This window comes from Planococcus citri, chromosome 1, assembly GCF_950023065.1.
Source record: "Planococcus citri chromosome 1, ihPlaCitr1.1, whole genome shotgun sequence".
Lineage (NCBI taxonomy): Eukaryota > Metazoa > Arthropoda > Insecta > Hemiptera > Pseudococcidae > Planococcus > Planococcus citri.
The window spans coordinates 40,462,590-40,487,339 of record NC_088677.1 but is presented as its reverse complement, the minus strand read 5'-3'; the positions used below and the strand labels follow the sequence as shown (position 1 = coordinate 40,487,339).

The 24,750-nt window shown below is 32.7% G+C and overlaps 1 protein-coding gene across 2 annotated transcripts in view; it reads left to right on the top strand.

The window, feature by feature from the left end:
• The window catches only part of tei (teiresias), a 128,853-nt gene that overhangs the window by 87,653 nt on the left and 16,450 nt on the right, over nt 1-24,750 (top strand). For both annotated transcript variants that reach the window (XM_065344790.1, XM_065344789.1), the window contains exons 5-7: nt 6,196-6,318; nt 13,712-13,858; nt 18,109-18,399. In XM_065344790.1, coding sequence (XP_065200862.1) covers nt 6,196-6,318; nt 13,712-13,858; nt 18,109-18,399 — 561 coding nt within the window. The remainder of the gene's footprint in view (nt 1-6,195; nt 6,319-13,711; nt 13,859-18,108; nt 18,400-24,750) is intronic.

Sequence of the window (24,750 nt, the reverse complement as noted above, 5' to 3'; positions counted from 1 at the left end):
TTAGAGAAAATTATACGAAGGCGGGAGGAATTAACTGTTATTTGTAATAGGTATGTAGAAACATCTCGCAATCTTCTGCTATATGTTTAATGAATAAATGACCCAAAACAGAAACCCGGTGAAGTATCAAGATGTAAAATTTTCTTACGGAAGCTTGTAACTTGAAAGGAAAAATAATAACGAAAAAACAAAAAAACTTCAAACAATAACAAAAAGAACTCGGTTAATAAGAATATTTTCATTAATTCTCAGCGCTTTAACGGAAATATTCTTAAATTTACATTCGAAGCGGGTATTCCGTCGAGAAAAGTTTTTTGCTTTAGAAAAAATTCCATTTAAAACTTAAAACTCGATAGAACTGAAAGTACGTGAATTTTCATTACCTTGAAAAAAGTTTTACGTTAATATTAAATCGACTCGTATCAAAAGAGTAAACACACATTTAAATAAGAAGTTTTCGCTATTATTGAAAACGGACTACATTTCACTAGGTACGAGTATAGTTACCTACACTGTACGAGTAGCTAGACCTACCCGTAGTAAATTCGATTCCTTGATCCCTACCATACATCAACGTTGAATGTGAAATATGTCCGCATCGTAATTTTGTGTAAATTAGTTTCGTGTAAAATACGCGAACCGTATATGAGTTTAAAAGCGTAAACGTCATAAAATCCTTTTGGAAAAGTCGACACGATCGTAGGACACGACAATTTGGCAGAAGAGTCCTTCAAAACTGTATTAATGAGATTGGTCTCATTACCATAAGTATAGAAGATTGTGTAAACTAACCGTCGGTGATTCATAAATTAAAATGCAAATTCGCCCTGGCCGGGTGATTCGTAAATCTTGGTTTGTATATAAAATTGAAAAAGCCCGAAAACTCAGAAAGAAAAAACCACCGAGGGAATAACTCGCGAAGAAAATTCGCGACGACGCGACGTTAAGAATGAAATATTAAATTCATAAGGAACGATTTTGAAAATTTTCTTTTGCAAGTATTCGTCGTCGATCTAAAGCTATACTCGTATGCTATAAGCAAAAGTGTAATAATAATCGTGTTGTAAACGTAAATAATAATGCCATAATTTTTGGTCACGTTTAGTCTCTTTATTCTTCAACATATTACCTACGTGTTCCACAAAATTCCTTCCATTAATGTTGAAATTTTCCAACGTTGGAAATTTTATGTACCCAAATATTTTTTCGCAATTCGAAAGTCATATTTTTGAAATATTTTTCACATTCCGGTGTATTTTTTTTTCGATCCTTCGATATATCGAAATTCGCAATTGGAAATAAATGTTTTAAAAACGAAGCTTTTTCTATATTGAGAATTCCGTCGATGTAAATACGTAAAATGCCTCTGTCTTTTGCGAATTAAAAAAGAAAAAAATATATATTTCGTATATTCGGCGCTCTTTTATGCGAGGAAATGGTATTTTTTTCAGAATTTGTTTGGTAACCCTACAGTGAAAGTGAAAGCTAATGTAAAAAAGATAACGCCCCGAAAACAATTAATCAACGCTTGCTGTTATCTTCTTTTTCCTTGTGCGAGAAGATTCGAGTAGAAAAATCGCCCCTTCTCAACAAAGTGACCCAGCAACATGAGATGGTTACATTAATGGCTCTTATCTTTTTAAATCGTAGGCGATTGTTGTATGAGAGAATGACATAGGCGAGAAGAAAAACTGTAAAAAGAACCGAGTGACGCTTTTAGCGAATGGTTCTTTCTCGCTTGAATTTTTGGCACAAATTCTACTTTGGCTATATAGTTTATAAATGAGAAAATTGATCTTTTCCGTTTGGTTTTGCTTCTTTTTCGCCACTTTTTCCTCGCGCCAGCCGACGTTCAATAGCATGAGATCGTAGGTTTTTGAATAAAGAATAAAGATAAACTCGCGTCTTTTATTTTTTCTTCTTTTTAGTTTTGTGTTTTGTAAATGTATGTAAGTATCTACCTATCGACTGGTTTTTTTTTGTTTGAGATTTCTTGACGAGTGTTTACGAATGTAAACACATACGATAAAATGTTTTATTGACCGATCATTCGGATCAGGTAACTTTCCATTCGCTCGTGAGAGATGTTTAATGGATTGAAAGCTACTCTTATTTTGTAACATTTGTTAGAATATTTGCATCGCTTTCGTAGTACGAGTAGTTATCCTCGTAAAAGTTTCGTCTAGCTAATTTAAAATTTAGTTTTTTTTTTTTTTTTTAGTGTGCAACTTTTACCCATCACCCAGCCGGGTTAAATTGCTCTGTGGCAGAATGGAAAAAATGCTTTCATTATTAATCACGTAATCCAGCGTGCTAACATAGTAGTTGTAGGTGGTTGTGCATTAATTGCTATCGCAAGAGTTATCTAAAAAATGGTAAAAAAACAAAAAAACAAAACAGAAAACGTGAAGTAAAAAAACAACACGGCTAACAAAATTGAATAATGGTAAATTTAAGGGGAGATTTGCAAGTAAATGCAGCTGACGAGGGATTATCGGTTATAAATGATGAGCCTTGTGAAACGATCGTGTAACGTAATACCGCTTTATAAATTCAACCAAATAAGTTGAACCGTGCTCTTTAAATGGACAACGCGGAGATAAGGGGAATTCGAGCCAAAACCCAAGCGAACGTAATTAACTACCGTCGTTGATACTCGGGACAAATAAACGCATTGTTAGTTTATCCAGCTAAAGATTTTCCAGATCAATAATTTGAATTACGAAATGTTCGAAGGATAAATGTTAATATGAATTTAAACAGGAAATTATTTTCGAACGTTTTAGCCGCGTTTCTTTTTCTCCTTATTGTTGAGAGGTCTCTGTGCTCTCTTTTTCGGTCCTGTGTGTGCTGTGACGCTGACTGCTGAGTAAGTAAGTGTTGATTAATACCTCGGGGTATTTTTCCAGTTAACATATCGATCTGATGGTTGTTTGATAGAGCGAGATGTTTTTATCTTTAGGGATAACCCAAGCTGTGAAATGTCGATTTACTCGTAACCGTACGATTTTATTGTCAAAAAGATAGTAAATTTTTATCGAGGTTACTCGTATATCGACGACGAGCGAGTATTTGTGTACAGTATGATGCAAAAGTACATATACCTAAAGTCAAATCGAAATTAATTTTCGCTGAAAAAGGTACTTGACCTTAAATAAGTACGTATTAGGTATGTGCAATACATTTATGAAGAATGAACGGTCATGAAGGAGTATCGATCGTCTTTTGAGATGATATTTTATCCGCGATAGTACATACATATTAGAACTTCACGACAAATCTTTGGTTTTTTTCAAATCCATGGTAAGTGCATTTTTCCAAAAATGGGAAACAAATTCATTTTGACGAAAACGAGTTCAAAGAAATCGAAGATTTTTAATTTCTCTAAAATTGGAGTATACTTTGTAGATAGATATGTGTATGATGTATTTCGGAGTGGATGTAGGTCTAGAAATGAATTCTGACCGAGTAAGCCGCCCAAAAGGAAGTTCAGAAGTTCCTAAAATTGCGCAATTCAATTTTTCAGATAAAGATAATTAAACATTGAAAAAATTGGCAACTTTGTGGTCCAAATTTGGGTGAATTGATGGTGTATAGTGAACGTCTTTTATCATACTCGTTGCTAGAAAAAAATTTTCGTCATGAAAAAATTAGTTTTTTTCATTTTTGAATGTCTTCCGCTTTATACAGAAATTCTGAAGAAATACGAGTAGGCCTATGTGTTGTACGTGAGATGAGATACATAATAACCCTTGCTAGTGTCTAACATCCCTGTAAGTTTGAAAAAATTCGTTGGGAAGTACCCAGGATGAAAAATTTTAATTGAATTTACGATTTCTTCGCTCTTTGAGGGGTTAGGGATGTGGTAGGTAGGTATAACGTCTAGAAATTTTATCACGGAGATTTCTGACCATAAAGAGCAACTACGAGCTCACTGGTTTATTTCAAAATCCGAGAATAGAGCTGTTTTCCACGTGTATTTTACGCACCTATGTTCTTTGATCAAAATTGGGATCCTCAATCCACTCCTCGGAGGTGTTGAAATTTTATTTGAAAATTGGATTATTAAAAATTCAGTAAAAAAGGCTTCACTGTAATTTTTTGACATTTCTAAATTATATCTAACTTTTATTTATGGTATGTAGGTATTAGTATTTATCGTGAAAAGTTGAGTTTTCACTTCGAGCTTTCAGATTTTGATTATTAATTTCGAATTCCTCCCCCCCCCCTGTTCTCTTTGAAACCCAGCAAACTGTTTTTCTCTGTGTGTAACATATTCTGTTATGCGAGCCTTCGAAAAATAGTTTCGCGTCAAATCATAAATACATAGAAAACTTCCGAGGTTCCAAACTCTCATGGGTTTTGGACGGAAGTATTGGTTACTTTACTAGACCATCGAAAGCAAACTCATGAAAAAATTTGAGTGGAATCGGGAGCCTCGACTTTATTTCTGGCCCAAACTGACGTGAAGTAGATCTCCTTTCAAATCTTACCGTATTTACGGCGAACTGGTTATGCAAATCTATTAACATGTTTTTAGCGTCGCTTACACGTTAAACCTGGAAGCGGATGCAGGTAGAGGTATATCGTTATTCGAGAAAAAATGTTTTAGGTATTTAAAAGCTGATTAGAGTTAGTAATGCGTTTCTCATCGCACCACCCTTCCTTTCGACAACAGCAACTCTGACTTCAAAAAATTGTGCACTTTTGAAAATTTTTGAAACAAATCATTTTTTAAAATTAAGTATTGTTTCTACTGCACGGCTCATTTAATTCACTACCAATACAAAACGCTTTGAAAAAAAGTATTTTTTTCGGACACTTTTACCTATAATTTTTTTTCAGAACTAGGAAATCCGGAAATCTACATGTAGGGGTAACGACCGTTTTTTTTTACCCTATCATAATTCTTCTACCCCCTGAGTGTTTACCGAATGATAGCCTGCTATCACTCTATGTCGATTTGGCAACATAGCGAACAATAAATATGATCCTTCTAATAATTGTAAGACACAATGACCTTGTTGCCAAATCGTTATAGAGTGATAACAGCCTATCATTCAGTAAACACTCAGGGGGTAGAAGAATTATTTTAGGTATAAAAAACTGCTACATTACACCTAACTTATAGATGCGTAGTAACTTGTTTTAAAATTCAATCACTAGGCTTCTTCATTCAAATGATGATACTCGTATCTGCTCTCACTTGAAGTTTTCGATGTTCATTTTAATTTTTTCCAATCTACATAAAAATTAATCTTCCTATCTGTATCAACTGAAATAACAACATCGTAAACTATTATTGCGCCGTTTATTCGGACTGATTTTGGTAACGTGGAGGTTTTTTCTCTTTCCTCGTGTACTTTCGGACATCTTGGAGGGATTATGTTTCGAGAAGAACATTTTGAATATTATTTCTCGGGTATTAAAAAAGAATCGTTTCTAACGACGCGATGCACGATGGGAAGGATGGTTGAAATGATGAAAAGGAGTACGACGTCTTTCGTGCTTATTATTATATGCTTCTTGAAAGCTTTGACAAATTACATTAGATATTATAAACTTCTTGAGTCGTTTAGAACTTCTCGCTTTTCCTTTATCTATTCGCAGTTCTTTTCTTTCTTTCTTTCTTTCTTTTTTTTTTGGTACAGTTTATATCGCCATTTTCGTTCATTTTGCTTTTCTCCCGTTCGATTTTAACGACACAAGTGGAAGGGTTTCTAGACGTCGAGTTGTTAATACAAATTCGGGAATTTTTTTATTGCATTCTTTTTGATGGATATTTGCATGTTTTATTGGTATAAAAAGGATGTTAAATCTTTGTGTGTCAGCCGGCACGTAGAAATTGAACTTGGCAAAATGATTGATAATACGTATTGAAATGAAATTAAAAATTGATTTCGGGTTCGTTAGATGGTATATCCCTATCCGTAATAATTTTCACATATTTGCTGACAAATTGACAAAAGTATTAGGCTCTCACTTTTGTGTGAACTTTGAGATATTATTTTCAGCGTGGTGTTCAATTTGAAAAGGTACAGTTTCGTTGTTTAAAAGAGCTTTTTCACGTGGCATTTCGCCAATAAAACACTGAAACTGGATATGAATTTAGAAGCAGCGTATATATTTCAATACAATGTTCCCCTTTGTGTGAAATGTATTCGATGCTTTAATTGTTTACTTCTTCTTTTGCAGATACTCCTTCGTTTGGAATTAGCAGAGTACCAGGATTTGGGTTCCCTATTACCGAAGGAATTTCAGTATCACTCAAGTGTGATGTAGATTCCAATCCAGTATCAAATCCAATTTGGCAAAAAGGTAAGGAATAAAACTGCGCTTTAGTTATTTTCGTTTTTGATTGCGTTCATCATTATTTTACATACAGATAAAAGGTATCAATTGCGTTTGAAGGTTTTATTCCACGTACACGCGCGCGTATTTCATTCGAATACGTATTTATAAGATATTTTTCGCGAATAACTATGGTTCCTCTTATGTACCTGAAAATTTTCATCCAAGCAATTGCCCCCTTGAGAAAAGTGGTTTATAATTTTTAAATAAGTTATATTTGTTTCTTTTGAAAATTCTGGTGTTTTTTTTTTTCACATACCTACACTCTTGTTTATCGCCATTTTTTTCTACTCGAAAATGAAGTACCTACATTGAGAAGGTTTGTATTTTTTGTGTTTCTCGAGGGGCCTATTCATCCTCATTAAATTTGAAAGAGTTGAATCACACGTTTGCGTGCTGTTAAACAAATGTTCTGACAGTTGTAGGTATGTGAATTATAGTTTTTCTGAAACTTTTTTTTTGCCCAAGTTTTCTTATTTTTATCAGTTACCTACGTTTGTGCGAGTTAAATGATGTAAAATTTGACGTTCTATTTAATTGGCCAATTTTTAAATGATTGATTGCTGCTGCATTCGTATTCAATTTTGAAAATCAAAATGTGTGCGGGAGAGTAATATTCGTTGGATCGAATCATTCTTGTTTTCTTATTGAATTTTGACCAATGACTCGCCTGAGACCTTTTGCAAATCTTAGATTCTTAGTTTGCGTTTAAAATGCAGCATGACTTGATTTTTTTTTTTGAATCGATGTTGATGTAATTTAATTTTTGTAATGTTTCCTTTTGACAGCGAGGTTATTTAAAGTTTTAGAATCGTATTATATAATACTATGTTTTACCAATTTTGGAATAATTCTGATATTGAGCCCAGTTTGGCTAAAATGAAAAGCTCGTTTCGTTTTCAGTAAGTATGAGAGAAAAAAAGATTTCAAAAAAGGAAATCGAAAAAAGTATCGGAAAAGTACAGTTTTGTTTTCGTTTGAGAATAACTTGGTCGTTGCATTTTTGCTTCAGTTGTCCCTTCGTCGTCACTTGTAACATATTTATTGCTTACAGGGGGAAAACTTCCCTTAGCGGGACCATTTTTAGTCATTACACGACTTCTTTATGTAGTTATTTGTATAAGATCACTTCCGATTTTGTGTAGGCACGAATGTATCTGGCGAAGTACGATATACTGCTGGAAAACTTGCCTTAGTTCACTTTTGTTCCCTTTTTTTTTTACTTCTCGTTTCTTTTATTTTCCGCAATCTCCACGAAATTTCCAGATCTTTTATTTCTTATAAAGGGATAGAAGAAGAAAAAAAAGAAGAAAAATGTATGCTTTTGGTGAAGAAATAAGATTGGAAAAAGTTTTTCTCGCTATCTACGCAAAATGTCGGCTAATCGCTTTATTTCGCTGTTCCAAAGTCTGTTTTGAAAAGATACATGTACCTACTTGTGTACAAGTATCTGCGATTAAGTATTCATTTTTTTTGCGTTACAGGCCTCTCGCATTTTCTCTTTTAAGAGTGATGTGTGTTTAATCGAGTTTGACTTACGCTTGCTCAAGTTAAATAAATAATTGGAGAATGGTGATTTTTGGATTTTGATCAATTTGCATAGGGAAACAAAAATACTTGCGTATTTTCACCGATATATTCGAGTCCTTTTTTTTTTTTTTTGCTCTGTGGTCAATTTAGGCACGAAAAAAAGTGGGAAAAATGGATAAGCATTTTCTGATAAGTACATACGTACGTATTTTTTTTGATAGGTATTCTTAAAATTTTTTCTCTAATAATATTTGATAATTTATTTACCGTCTATTCCCTCATTGCTCATTTTTCACTCATTATTATGCTGATCTAAAAATTTGATTACATTTTAAACTTCGTGAATATCATTGAGAAACAAAATTTCAATTTCCGTGAATATTCCAACTCTGTGACTGTTCTCGTCGAAGTGTTAAAATCCAATGGGAAATGACGAAATCCCCCTTTTTACGAAATATTTTTTGATCTTTCATTCGTATAATTACGAAATAAGTATCTGTTGCGAAATTGCTGAAAACAAAACATTCTTAATTATAAACTCACTCCACTGTGTAGAGGTACTAGAAACTTTATTTTCGCGAGACGTAACATTAAGATAGGTAGGTAGGTAACAAGGGAAGAATTGTAATTAAATTCAAATCAAACTTTTAATGGGAATCGTTTTCGCCATCGACTGGTATTTATTTATTTCATTACCGGTATTAGACCCATTTAAACAGTCGACAAGCAGAATATCTAATTTTATTTCGGTATTATTCCTTGTTTAAGTTTTAATTTAAAAAGTTTATCTAAAAACGCTATTTGTATTTCGTTCACGTTGTTACTTACGGCATTTTCTCCGTTTTGACTTTGTCCTACCAGTCCTACCTCCTTTATCGAGTTTTTTTTTCAGCGTCATATTTTTAGTGGACCAAATTGTGCCCTAAAAGAATGGGTTTTGTATTGTTTGATTCGAACTCGATACCGATGCCAAAAATGAGAACGTTTAATTCATATAGGACATAGGTACCTGACGTATTGGACGAGAAAAAAATGGAGTTTCCGACAGTATTATGCCAACTGCGAGTGTATTCGCAGTATTAAAAATATAAATGTATTGTAGGGAAAATAAAAATGAAAAGAAATTTTGTGGTTTAAATTGGTTAAAATAAAAAAAGGGATAGGGTAACTCAAAGAGATTAATTTTTGTTAGGACGGTGATAACATACTTCGTTATTTTGGATCTTTTTATTAAAGGGTGAAAGGATAGTAACCGTAGCAATAACCATTAAGATTGACTTGTTTATTACAATGATAAAAGGAAATGGGTAGATTGCTGTTGGCAACATTGTAGCAACGTCCATTTGTTCCGGAATCATTATTAGTTTTTGTTTCATCGACGGAAGAAACTTAGATCGGTTGAGAAAGTGATGTAGTTTTTCAAAAAATCAAACATTTTACACTTTGAGGAAATAATTTGTGGTAGTTCAAGTTTTTTCTTTACTTGTTCGGGTTTCTATGTGTTTAACTGTTTATGAGTTGTTGTACATATAAGTATTTGATGATTTTGTTATAAGAATAAAAGTTGGATTTTTTCGAAATGTTTTTGATGAGTTGGTATTTTCCATTTCTGCACAAAGTTTCTGCAATTTTTTTCGATTCATACCTAGCTGTAGATATGTAATTCGAAGAACAAAACCTTTTTATGATTATGTATGTACTTATAGGTGTGTGAAGTGAGATATCCTTAATAAAAATTTTAGAAGAGAATAATTGTTAAAAATTTTGTAACATGTTAAAACTCAATAGTCCATTTGAGTGAACACAGAATAAATATAAGCGGTTGAGATAATGGCCACTGTAAAGTGTAAATACTTCTAATTAGGCACTATTGGAGAGGATATGTTTTGCATTTAACGTATTACTTTAACAAGAGCTCAACGAATACTCGACCAAGTGAGAATGTTAATGGGAAAACTTCTGCTTCATTTTCTCCAATATCTCCGCATTCCACACGAGTAATTCTACCAAAAACATAATTGTAAGATTAGTTTGCCTATTTCATGTTGCGCTTCTTGAGGTGATAATATCAGAGATGAATATAGGTTAGGCAACGTACCTGCATATTTTTTTAATTCATTCATTTTGTTTGAATATAAGTAGTTATTTTTTTTTCGAAAATATTGTGATTCGCCTGCTTGAATTTTTTTAAAACGTCCTTTTGACAAAAAATTGTTTCAGGTTCCACAAAAGTGTTGTATTAAATTTTACCTCCTAGCGATGTTGCTTGATTTCATTTGTGTGAAATTTTGTCGTTTTTAAGATTTTATAAATGTGACGCGGTCAGCGATACCATACCATATGTCGGAAAACTTTTTTTTGAGATAATCGCGTTTTCATGGAAAAAGTCAGAAAATATCAAAAAAAATTTTTTTGTCGATTCATATACTATGAAGCCTATACTTTGGAATGGGTGTACCCACCGATCTCAAACACGTCGTTTTAGTGGTGAAAAACCGGTTTTACAAAAGTGCTTTTCATAAAAAAATGTCAAAAAAAAAAAAAAATATTATGATGTAAAACCATTAAAAGATGAAGAAAATCAAAAAAAAAAAAAAAAAAAATTTAAAAATGTTACAAAAATAACCCAAACTTTCAAACACGTTTTTCTCAGAATTTTGGTTTTTGAATTTCAAAAAATACGCAACTTTGAAATTTTGAAAATTTGTCAGATTTTAATATTTTGAAAATCTGTTTGCACCATTGAAAAGAGGAAGAAAAACACTACCAGAAACCACAATAAAACGAAAAAAATTTTTGCCGACATATGGTATGGTATCGCTGGCCGCGTCACAAATATTTCTTTGGGTTCCCATTTGTACTCCTTCTTAATTTTGAATTTATTGTCGCAGACACTATAAATTAACGTAGAATTCTAAAAAGCTAAAATATATTCAATAAGGAAATTTAAATTTTCACAAATACCCAATGAAGTTAGAATGCTATTTACATGATACCCTAATTTCAACTTGTTGAGTCAATCTGCAGCTTCCTAGAAATTTCAGATTTTCAAAGCTCGCACAATTTCTGTTGAAAAAAAATATGAAGTTTGATTTTAAGTTTTTAATAAACCTTGACTTTCCCGCGAGTAAGATATGTTTTGCTGTGGGCAGACTGCTACTGAATATTCGAATAAACAATTTTTCAATTTTGAATTTGATAACTAACGTAGTCAGTATATACGTACTTTATAAAATCACACCAGAAATTTTCTTATTCGAACTTTTTCAAGATGCTATTCAGCAGCGTGCCTACCCCTTCCCCTCCTTGATAAACGATCTTTTCAATAAAAACTTGAAAATATGTACAAATAGTTTCGGTACCTATCAAACAAGTGAGCAGCATGAAGGGTGTGTCTATCTTCTTCTTGCAGGTATAATTTTGCAGTTGGTTCTTTTTACCAATTTACCAAAAATTCAGCTTTCAAATTTTTCCGGCGAGTATTTTTGAAAAATCAGATTCTCAAGCTCATTATGATAATGATTATTTTTCCGTCTATCTTATCAAACAAACCAAGTTTAACGATGACGTTTTTCCTAAAATTTTCTCGTCGCTGCGTTTAACAATGTGACTGCGTGATTGCAGATTGCTCTACCATGTGATGGTGCCCATTTACCCAATTTCTAGACGATACCTACGAGTAGATATAATGTTTCAATCTTAAGGTGAACACAGACGTTCCAGCGCTTTAATTATTTTTGTTGAATAGTTTCATTCAACTCGGTCCAAAATTGGGTAAAAATGCTAGATTAGCGGGAGTCAATGAAACTTACGTAGGTATTCGTCGTGGGAAACATCCTGAAAACCTATTTAAATCTCGATGGAGAAATTCTACTTAATATATGTCTATGTAGTATTCGGTTAAAACAATGAGAAAAACAGCAGCACCTTTAACTGGATCCGAATCCTTTAAATAAACGACATTGAATCTTTGAAATTTCCATTGTTCGTTATAATGTATAACAAACAAAGTAATATTATGCTGTTCCTTTGTTTCAAATCTGAGTATCTTTTATCTGGGGAGTACTTTACATTTTTCATCCTTTCATCCTAAATAAAGAAACTCTTCACACCGCTATTCATACTAACCAGAAGTTCATTTTAATTATTCTTTGCTGCTTTTCCATTTTACTGTATGGTACTTTTTTTTCCTAATTTCCTCTTACGATAAAGTGCTCCTAAGTAAGAGGTTTTCCATGAGCGTCTTTGATCTGATACCTGCGGCCTTATCAATTATAAATATTTATTTGTTTTCACGGTAGTGTTTTCAGAAAAAGTCATCAATGAATCGCTACCTCTTATCATTAGTATGGGTACCCTAGTAGAAAAATTAAAACATTGTTCAGATAGGTATTCATCTATTTTTTTATTTGACTATTTATCAAACGTGTATGGAATTAAAAATTTTCAAATAAAAATTGAAGAATTTTTTTCAATATTCGTATCATTAAAATAGAAGATACGGATACGTTACATTGTAATTAAATATCTACCATTGAATATTGAAGCAGTTCCCAAAGTGTAGGAGGCCAAAAATTCATTTTGTCACAAATCAATCATAGCCAAGTTACGTGTTTAGGCGTAGATGAGCATGGTTTCAAATAAAAAAAAGGGGGAAGAGAAAAAATACGGCCGAATCGCGAAAGAAATCCTGATATGTGACATTTTTAATAAATATAGAACATCTAAGATGTAAAACAGAATCGAGGGAAGGATAACACGTTCGAATCGAAGGACAAATGTGACCAGACTTAAAATAATGCAATAAGTATTGTCGTCTTCGGCAAGATGTTGATTTGCACCTTTTCAGTTTTGAAATTGCTTTTTTTTTTTGAAAACGGAACGGTTCTAATATTACCTATGTTACTCGTATTGCTAGGGGTCAAAGCTGCGTTGAATAATATTTGACGATATGGTCCATTTAACACGATATGAACTCGTGTAATCATTTTGCCGCGTTATAAACGAACGTTAAGTTTATTTACATTTATCGAACAGTTATTACACGTTGAATTGTAGGTAGGTCTGGGTACATAACAGGAAATGTGGTTTTTGGGCGATGGAAATGTTTTCAACATAGGCTAGTACATATTACTTACCGTGGGTATCTGGATACTACGTAGCTCGCTTTTCAGCTTGTTTGTGTAATTCTAATTAAAATAATTCATAATCGTTGGTGCATACGTATACTATAGTAGTAAGCCTACATCGCTATCCTATAAAATCCCAAGAAAAAAAATACCCAAAAAATACTCGAAACATCGGGTAAAAGTCTTGAGCCTGATTTATAGAATAGGTATAGGAAAAATATGAAGTCCAAAAAATGTTGAGATTGAAGTGCCTAAATTTCGAGTTGAAATGGGCTGATTTTGTCATTTTTTCGATTATTCTTAAATAATAGTATAATCAAAAACAAAAAAAGCAATAAAGGTGTGCAATTTTTTGAATGATTTTTTGGTTGAACGGTCCCCATTTTGTGTGCGCTCTCACATGCACCTACAGTAATTTATGTCTAAAGGGCAACATGAATGTTGAGATTACAAGCGAAGCAAGGGTGTGAGCCGAAGGATAGCGGCCGAGTGTGCGAAGTCTTCTTGTTTAGGTATATTTTTAAGATGATTGTTGTTTTGGAATACCTACCCAGGGTATGTAGATGTACCTACTTGGCTACTTGTTTGGCTACTTACCTACTTACTCAGGTGTTGTAGGGAATTTTATCATTCAACTAACGATGACATGGCATAATATAATTTCTTTTTTTGTGATGAGCTCGTATGTGTTTTGCTTTTAGATAATGACGTACCACCGACTGAACAAAGCAATGATGGTTATTTGAATTTTACTTCCATCAGGATAGAAGACAGTGGTTGGTATAAATGTATTACTCGATATCAACTCGCCGAGTATTCTTCTATTGGTTATTTTCTCAACGTTAGAGGTAAATTTATTTCAATGTTATAATTATTGCTAATATTTAAAATAATTACCTACTAGACTTAATTCCACATGATAACTATTCAATGATACATGGGTACTTTACCTGCGTAAATTTGAAGTGTTTTATATGCTAGGTTAAGGTGACTTATTTGGCCCAGTGAGTTTGCGTATCTATAGTACCTGCATCGGTTTTTGTAGGTAGTTTAAGTTGCTAAGGCTATTTATAGTAGTAAGTACATTGACAAAAATTGGTTGCATTTTTGAGATAATAGATAATGATCTAAGTATTCATAATTTTTAAAGGAGGCGATACTGTTTTTTAAAAAGAAAGCATATACTATGTTGTTGCAAAATTATGACACCATTTTTTTTGTTTGCACATCCCTTGAGGTTATTCAAATTTGCGCAAAAAAAAAAGATAGATGTCGATTTTTTTCTCTAAAATTTATTTTATATTTTTTCGCTATAATTATGATACATGTTCCTTAACGTTTCATATTAAATTTGAGTTAGGTAAAAATGTACATAGGTAGATATTCAACAATATCCGGGCAATTCGAAGGGAATTGAGTTATTTTTTGATATTCGGATACCATCAAAAAACACATCTGGATGAACGTGAAGATTCCATTTTTTGAGAACAATTCTTTCATGTTTTCCCCCCAATTTTGCTAGTCCTCTTTGAGTTTTTTTCTGTTTTAAAATTTCAAATGTTTATTTGTCGCAAAAATTTTCCACCAACTCGTCAAAATTATGAGCTATGTTTCGGACGGAAATTCCATTTTAGTACTTCTCATTTTCATATGCATTATTGCTCTTTCAGTTCTTAAGATAAGCAAATATACGTTAGTGTGTACGTGTAGGTAGAGATACTGGTACTAGGTACTTGAAAGTCGACGTGAATCGCCGATGCATTTTGTTGTAAATATCGTATAACCTAGATATAGAAAAATGAAACCACGTTTTCAAAAGCATATTGGGAACGGTAAAATATACAGTTCATCGTCGCCTAAAAGAACAACCAAAAGCATACCTAACTATAGAATAGAAAAAAAATTCTACGGCTCATAGATTTTCTTCTTTCTGCGTACTTGGAAGGGAAATATGGCTCAAATGATTCCAACATCTGCGTGCTTAGTTCGTATGTTTTTATGTTCATTTCAAATAGTGTGAACGATCCACGGGGTGATATTTTTATTAAATTCAAAATAAGATACTGAAAGTCTGCAAATAATGTAAATAAAACTTTTCAGCATTGGTTTTGCTAGCAAAAAAACAACCAATGTACGATCGTTTAGTACTGACATGTTCGGAATACAAATAAATAATAAATCATTCTTCAAGTTTGGGTAAAATCTGGTGCCATCTTGTGAGGCAAATTGTTTCCCTGTCGAATACATACGCGTCGCTTGGTGAATCGAAATTTCGTCTGCTTATGATTGTAAAAGCAAGCTTTTGCTGTTCTTTTATCGTTCTGTAGTTTTCTTCATCAATATTATTTTCAGTTTGAAAATACCACTATACACATCTCATGTATGTATCGCCAGCTCATCAAACATGTAGTCTCCATTTAAATTTCATTTTGTCATTTTTTTCGACTCAGGAGTACCTATCTACTCTCTTCTGGTGGCTTTCAAAAATATCTATCTACCAATAAATTGAATTATTCAATAAGTTATATTTTTTCTTTCGTCAGAAATATCGTATATTTGTATTATGTATTTTTTAAGCGATAAAAAAACTAACAGAAAACATAACTGTGAGCGCGTAAAACGTGCCCTTGATCGAAGCCAAAGCAAAATCAATCAATTTTATTACTGTTTGCAGAATAATTCGATGGAATAATTTGTATCTTATTACGACGAATGAGATACGAGTAAATTCACGCGGTTGTTTCCATGATTTCCCTCGTAATTGAAAAGTTTCATTTTATTGGTGAAAAATGGCAGGTAGTTATGTTTGAATTGAATTTTCAAGATTGAAGATGACTTTATAAATTGAATTCTTTCTTTTTTCTCGGTTTTTTTTGTGTGTTTGTCATCTGAACATTTTTCTCGGGATAAATTGATAAGACTGTAATAGGAATAACTTTTTCTCGAACATTTCGTGTAGGTACCTTACCTACCTATATCTGAAATGTCGCCACAACTAAACCTTATAGGTATGTACTAGTAGTACATATCTGTGTGCACATAGGGAGGTAGTAGGTACAGGTACCTAGGTAATCAATTCTTACACTGGGTGTAAAAAAAAATTAATATCCCTGTATAGAATTTTGTATTTTATAAACAATTCTCAAGTACTGATCTGAGCTGAACATTTTTTATTTGATAATGATAAGCAAAAGCATATTATGTATACCGGGATTTGTTTGCCCATATTCAATTGATTTGGTATCCTTATAATCTTGTAATTATTACTGTTAGATACTCGTACATCGTATCAAGCGATACAGGAAAAGAATTCTTTTATTTTGAAAATTAACAACCAGCGATATCTACATTTTCATTTTTCCAATGTATCAAACAAAATTATACCATAATATTTAACGAAGCGTGTAAAATTCCGTGATGAACATTTTTGCCAATCAGTATTGTGTATTTTTTGTGTTTACTTTTCACCAGTATAAATTCATTACACGCGGCGTGTAACATAGCTATTGAAATTCAAAGGCTATATCCCTCATATCGCATACATTATGGAATCTAAGCTTTTATCGAAAGCGACAATTGTTCGCATTAATTCGAATACAGTTGTTTTACACACGAAGTGAGAATATTTCGTGTAAATAGAATTTTTTTATACTCGTGTTATACTCGTAAAAAGAATTCTAGATGCGAATTGTTCTACTCTATCGAATTTAGCTGCTGATGCGGTACCTAATTTCGAAAAAATAAAATTTAATTTCAATACCTACTTTATAGACGGGTGTTTCGTATTTACTTAGATAGAATCACCTATACGTAATGATATTTTGTTAGCAGATGAAAATTAATCTCGTTCTTATGATAAACAGAAACATATTTTGTATGAAATGAATGGAAAATTTTCAGAAAATTTTGATGATGTTTTTACCATATCAATGTCATTATATCCATAGAAAGTTGAATACAAATATTTGGTAGTTATTGGACTGTGAGAAGCGCATAGGACAAAAAGCAATGGCGCGCGCTTACTCACAGGATTATGTATAAATGTATAGGTAACTGCAATGGTTACTTATGGTTGGACGTTACGACGACGATGATGATGATGATGATCTTCATATCTATTTAGAGTTTGAACCTTCCTGAAATTCGGAATCACTGAATCCGGAATTTCATAGCAGTCAGTCTCAGCATATAGCACCTATTGATTATGATGGAAATAAATTTCCAAATAGCTGGGTAGGTAGAGAGGGGTAGTGGGTACTGTTGTCACAGTATAGATTACGTGACTCTGCGTAGTGACTCTCTTTAATGAAGCCTTCTAGCCTTGTAATAATGAAGTCATGTTTTTAAAATTGAATTATACGTTTCTTTGATGAAACTGCGTCAACTTTGTCACATATTAAACTGATATTACCCATCTACCCAAATGGTAAAAAAATAATATTATATTAAAGCGAGTAAAAGGGAAATGCTTTTAATCAGCGTTAAAAATATAATTCGATAAAATTCCTATGCAGAAGGGCGTCATTGATGTACCGCCATTTAATCTGCATCCGCCGTCTAATTGTCAAACTATTTTATGTCAAATCAACCCTTTGTACCTATCTGCATAATGTATAGATTTCTTGTACATGAGCATTCTTTTATTCATTTTTTTCTTTTTTATTGACGTACGACGCGCGACGTACATATTATTTCTATTTCGACACACTATACGTCGAATGTACAGAGTGGCCCAAAAGTCCCGCGCCGCTTGCGAAACTAGTGGTTCACATAAACCTCCGTATGTTCCCCTTAAATAATAAAAACTATGCAACCAATACACCTTTGGAAAGGGGTAAGTTACCACTTTCCAAAGGTGTATTGGTTGCATAGTTTTTATTATTTAAGGAGAACATACGAAGGTTTATGTGAACCACTAGTTTCGCAAGCGGCGCGGGACTTTTGGGCCACCCTGTATAATATTTATTCTGTCAATTCCTCAATGCTTGTTTTTAAATATTTCTATCTCTACATATTGAGTGTCATTGTAAGTGGTTTTTTTTTTATACTTCTGTAATGGCAATGCGATGGTTTAATTAGAGTACTTTTCTGTGTACAGAAGCTAGAAATCAAGCCATGGAAGAAGAAACTCCCGAAGAATTAGCTGAAGAAGGTTCAGCTTTGGAAGTAACTCTGGGAGGTGAAGTTCAGCTCGAATGTCCGGCAGGATCTGTTTCGTGCTGGGGAAGATCTAAATACCCAGGACAACATCTCGAACCTTTAGGACCGGGTCCAAAATTAACATTGGGGAATGTTGTATATCAAGAAGCTGGAGAGTACAAATGTTTCGTCGGTAGGACTTCAAAAATGGAGAAATGGAGATCGCGTTCAGTTCAAGTGAATGTTGTTGGTAAGTGTCTTATTTTCATTTTCAATTTTGTGGGTTTGGTGGGTTTGTGGGCAGGGAGAAGATTTTAAGTAGTGGTATACTTAGTAATAAAAAATTAAAATCAAAGATAAATCGTAGGAAAAATTTGAAAAAAAATGAAACTCAATTTGGGAACAATTTGCCTGGTTTAAAGCGTTATTGAATTTTCTTCTTTTTTTTCTTTTTTGTTTTATTAAAAACAACTGTGTAAAATAAGATGAAATGTCTCAAAATTTCAGCAAAATCTGGCAAAAGTTGCTCAGATTAATTGAAAATTACAAAAACATTGATCGAAATGAATTTTTGTAAAAATTGCATAAAGGGAAGGATTATAAAAATTGTTAAACTGCATTCGTTTTTGAAAATTACTACAAATTGATAAAAATCAACAAAATTGGGCAATATTTTGAGAAAATTGATTAAAAATGTGTTAGATACACATTTGAAAAGTCATCGAAATAGTTGAAAATTACTTGAAGTTGATGTAAAATCGAGAAATATTAAAGCGAAATCTTGTGAAAATGCCTTTAGCAATGAAAGAAAAATCTTGAAAACCAATAAAAATTTAGGTATCAAATGTTTAATGTTATCAAAATGAAATGAAAAATTACTAAAAATGTTAATGATAAAATTCAGCAACGTTTTGCGAAAATTGCATAGAACACTTGAAAACAGTTTCTAGAAACCTCACTTCTGCCAACTTCGTTCTCAGATACTGATCCGGATTTTGAAAAGGATGGCAAAAGTACTCGTAATTGCAAAAATGACAACTTCCTCCTACGTTTCCCCTGAAATCTTGAAGTGTACGCAGATACTCGTATTTATGTAGAGGGAGTAAGAGTTGAGCATGATTGTGGAGTTATTAAAGGAGAGGGGGGTAGGCTTTTGTATGGAAAGCTGGATATGGGTAGGTCCATTCTATACGTATTCGTGTACTGATTTCCTTTTTAATTATCCTTTGTTACATCCGAAGCAATAATTACTAACAAAAATAATTAAGAGGGACAAAATGGCATATCTACTCGTCGTACTTCATAAACTCGATGAAGTTAATTCAGATTTGAAAATTACTAAAATAAAAGGTCATCAGTCTTGCCATTTTGCCAGAAGTTCCCCTATTTCTCAAACGAAGATCCCTTTTTTCAATTTTTCTTCGTTAAAATAAGCTTTTTTCAATTTTGAAAATGCAGTTCGCCCCTTCGCTTCGTGTTTCTAATTTAGAATTGCTCTGGTTGTGTTGTTCTTCTTAACCTAAAAATCAATATCTAATTATTGCCATGTTGCAATTACTTATAAGAAACTAATTTGAAGATTTTTCTACAGTTTACAATCAACGCGTAGTTTTGAATTAGGTAGAGGGAAAAGTTATCAAAAAATTTATTCAGTTTTCTTTTCTGGGTAGTGTCAAATTTACCCCTTAAAAGTCGAGCATACTACTGCTTTGCTTAATTAATCAACTATAAATATGTATTTTGATTGTAATTTCTTTTTTTCGCTTGTATGTATAGTATTTTAGTCTAATCTTGAAGTAGGCTTATGTAGCTGACCTAACGATGATTAATTTTCTTCGTCGAGTTATAATCTCTCCCTTCGGTCTTCTCATATTTTCATAAAAGAAAAAACTACGGTTGCTTTGTCTGTCTCTGTATGGATGTACAGCGCGCATATGTTTCGTTAAGGTTTTATAAGAATAGGTACGTGTACCAAAACAAACGAAATTAAACTGCTTTATTTTCGCAATGAAGCAGATAACTCAGACTGAGGTTTTACAGCACAACTGGTACAGTAACGTTCCATCGAGTTTCTTTGCGACTAATCGTATTTTCAAAATAGATACTGCGTAAATTATTCCAAAATAGGAACGTGCGGATTTGTATATTCTCATACTATATGTGTATACTATGTAAAGCAGATATCATTTGTGTATGGAAAACATGTGTGCAGCGAAGTGTTTTTAGAAAATTATAAAATTACCACCACATCGTTGCTGAAAATATGCACCGAATTTTACCACTTGTTCAGAAAGCGTTCTCTCCGTTTTAGCCGATTTGGATGTGCGATGATGTTGGCAATAGCTGCTATTATACATAATACTGAGAAAGTGCGCCTTGGAAAAGTTTGCAGGCTTGCATTGAGCTCAGCGATTGTAACCCAAACGTCGGATTGGTCGGATTAATTTAATTTCGACTACTCCTATTAAGTGTTGAGTCAACAAATTTAATTCTCTCTTTCTTTTATCACGATCTTATTTCTTTTCCTCGAGCAGTTTGCTGTTAGTATTTTAAAAGTAGAGGATTCAAGTTGCATTAAAACACTGAAAAGGACTGTTCCCTTTTTTTTGCGAATTCTTTTATCACATTATCATCCTTTCAAAGTCTTAATAATTGGAAAATTCTTCGATAATTTGGCAATGTGATGCTGTATACAAATTAGAAATCTTTTCTCGAGTTACCTACGAGTAGGTGTATACAGAACTGATTTCCAGCTGGAAGAAACAAAAGTCAAATTAAATATAGAGCTTTCTGTATTCACTATACGTATAAGCACTATTTGAACGAGATTTTAAAATGTTTTTTATAATCTGGATGTATCTATCTACCTACTTTTTACAGAGCTGTATTCTTTTTTTAGAAGCTTAAAAAAAATACCTAGGTGGGTAATTTTAAATTTCCTTGTTTATATATTAAAAATTATTATAAAAGAAATAGACCTAAAGTATGTTTATGAGTTTCAGTTATAAACGTTGGTACGTATATAAATGAAACTAGGAAAAAGATTAGGTACATATTATAAAGAAACAAGACAAATTTTATCAATTTCCGTGGCTACTTATCATGTCCTACATAGCAAAAAGGGAAAAAACACATTGTTAGGTTATAAAACTTTGCAATACCTGACAAAGGTTCTATACATTTATGGAACGAATTTCGTTCTGCGAGTTTTCAATTATTAACATGCTATTAACTTTTCTGCAGTGATTTCGTCCAGATAAAATGTCTTCTATAAAATTGCTGTTTGTCACGATTCTTCTCTACAGTTAAAAAGCTGCTGCTGAAGAGATTTTACCGTAACTTCATACAAAATGGAGTACATGGAAAAATACTTCGTTAAAAAGTCTCGTTTAGAAAATGATAATGATTTCGAAAGCACACATAAACCCATTTCCGCGTTTGTCAGAGCTTCTAATGTAGAAAAAATGTACTCGTAGTCGACAGAAATACGTATACGGAATGAGTACAAAATCGCAGAATAAATACAGAAGTACAAAAGGCATTTAAAAAGTTGGAAACTGCCAAAAATTTCGGAAAAAGTGCAAAAATTAGAAAAGAAAATCAGGAACCAAAACTTGATTGAAAATTCTGCTTTTTTATTGATAAAAATATCAAACTTTTTTTTTTCGAGAAAAAAGTTTGCTTTTTCCGATGGTGTAATATCTCACTTCTCCATCTTGAATGATTTATTCTGAAAATTTTATTTTTTTCCGTAGTCGTCGTCGTGATTCCATATCCTTTACAGGACATTGGAAATCGCATTAAGTGGTACCCTAACAGGGTGAGGCGAATGCCCATCAAAAATTTATTAAAATTCATTAAAACTGCTGTAAGTCAATTTTTTACTCATAAATATTATGTTGTTTTGTAAACTTGGGCCAATTTTTTATGGAGAAAGTTTTTTTGAAATTTTTTAAGGTGATTTTCTTGAATTTTCTTATAATTATTTTTTCGAATTCAAACTCATAACTTTCTCGAGTGAGGATTGCACCAATAGAAAGAGCGAATTGTTTTCTTTGAGAAATGTAGACGTATGATACATGAAGAGGATCATTTTTTGAGATTTGAAAAAAAAGTGGTAAAAATAGGTACAGGTAGGTAACTGTTGTACAAACACCTTCTTTCAAATCTTTCATCTTGGTTTTCGAATGATGCAAATGCAAAATTGCCTCGTAAAATCGAAAATCGAAATAATTTTTCGCGAAGGTATCACTAGGGCTCTTCAAATCCAATGGTAAGCAAACATGCATGCTTATACGTATTATGTACTTAAAATGGGTTGCCTATGGTATTCGTGATATGGGATTACCTATTCTGTGGCTGAAAACCCTAGGACCAATAATAATATCACCTATTTTTTTCAGCTTCTTTTAAATGTTTTAAATCGCCAAATTCTTTTTTTGAAATTTTGAAAATGATACATTTTTCGGCGGTTATGAGCTGAAAACATTATGATTAATTTTGGTAGGTAGTTATAAGTTATAAGCTTTCATGTGCCTAAACTTGAAATGAGTTAAGTATTTTTCGAATTGTGGAATGTATACCGACATAATTATGTAAAAAATGAAAGACAAGAGCAAGTATTTCGAAATGGCCGTTTTTCCCTTGATGGAAAACTAAAAATTTAGTAGGTTGTAGGGATGTTTGTAGTACTTTACATTCGTTGATACGAATAAGAAATTTGCAAATAACTCACGAGTATACGCTTCATACGAGTACAAATTTTGATCCTGTATTCAGTTTTCGCCAAGTAAGCATTTCATCGAGAAACTTTTACATTGCACATTGTACCTAAAATCTGCTAGCCTACGAAATTCGTAGGCAAGATTACGCGTAAGCTTTTCGAACGAGGAGGAAAAAAAAATGGTTCATGGTTGGCTAAAATTGAACCCATTCGGCGTATAAAAATCTGGTAAACATAAGCTTCATCGTCGGAGATATAGTGAAACTGCCACTGGATATAATACGAGTACATGAATTTGTGTACACCCGCGTGAAAATACAAGTCTGTACCAATTTGTTCCGATATAATTTATTTTTCTCTTTGATTATACATATAATACCGAACCAAAACAATAGAGAAAAAAACAAACAATTTTAATTATAGTGCCAAGTTTCCACTCGCGCAGTTAATGGAACATTCGGTTTATCGTTGTTAATATATTTACCACGATTATTAGGGATTATTCAGAAAGCTCCACTGTCGTTCAGATGCAGACAATTTATCAGGGTGCTTCGGTTTTTGAAACTTCATTTTGCCAGTAAAGTGCCTCCCAACAGTGACGGTATTAGAAACCGCGGCGTTAATGATGCTAGCGCTAATTCTGCTTTAATTTCCATTCAATATCCTTTGTGAATCCGCGCAAAACATTTCTAATTTAATTATTCACTCGATAGCGCCATTAATTTTTTGTATGCTGGCCTTTTTCCTTCTTCTTTGAATGAAGAATCGTTCGAAAATTACAAACTAACAAATTCGCAGTCGTACTACCCGGTTTCTGACAAATTCTCTTAAATAATGGCGATTTTTTATATTGATATGTTTAATTTATTAGCCTCGTAAATTTCGTACCAACGTTTTTAGCTAAGACAAAATTAAATTTCGTTATCTGTTTGGCAAGCAAAAGTAACCAGCAAATGAATCACATTTTCTTCATGATCAGCTCTATTCGTGTAGTATGCGGAGAACGGACAGCTTTTTATTAGGCGGAGAACGCCAGCTATAAATTTGTTCATCAAAAAGCGCGTGTTCTTTTTTTAGTTATCTATTGTGGAAAAAAAACGACAACTGTTTCAATTTCCAGCCTGATAAAATATGGGTTTATGTTCTTGTCATTTCTATATCTGTTGGTTGCAAAGGAACCCGAGCAAATAACCAAATTAATTTAAATTAAACCTGCTTTAAAAACATAGGTACCGTATAAAGTATCATTATAGGTACTTATTATTATTTAAACTATTCTGTTGGTAGATTTTAAAAGTAGTACCTAGTAATAATTATCAACTTTCGACAAACTTGTCACGAATTACCTTTTTATACATTGAGAAAATACTTTCACCTCAATACTCATAAGGACATACGACGTTTAAAAGTTGATGCAAAACTTTGTAGAAAATGTAATAATTTCAACTAAAAAAGAAATCACATTCTCATCATTCAGAGAAATATCGTAATGAAGATTTATGTAGTGGAACTTCGTAGCGACGTAATTACGAATATTTTTACGATGCCAACCTTGTTACATCTGGAAAATTTTAGTCTCTGTAAACTTTAACGTCGTCTAAGGTGCTTTTCTTCTCTAACTTCCTTTTTTCCGAACCGTTAACGTTTCGCTGATATTACTTCATTCGTGTATTTTTATCAGTTTCTTAAGAAAAATATTTTCCCTCGAGCTTAACACGTTTTTTGCTTTAAAAATATCATCTTATACGTAACTATATCAGATATTCTTCATTTTTCACAATATCTATCCATATTCTGTACATCGGATAAACTCGCAGTAGATTCAAGAGAATAATTCTCACTTATCGATTTACCAAAGTAAAACAAATCAGTTCAGAA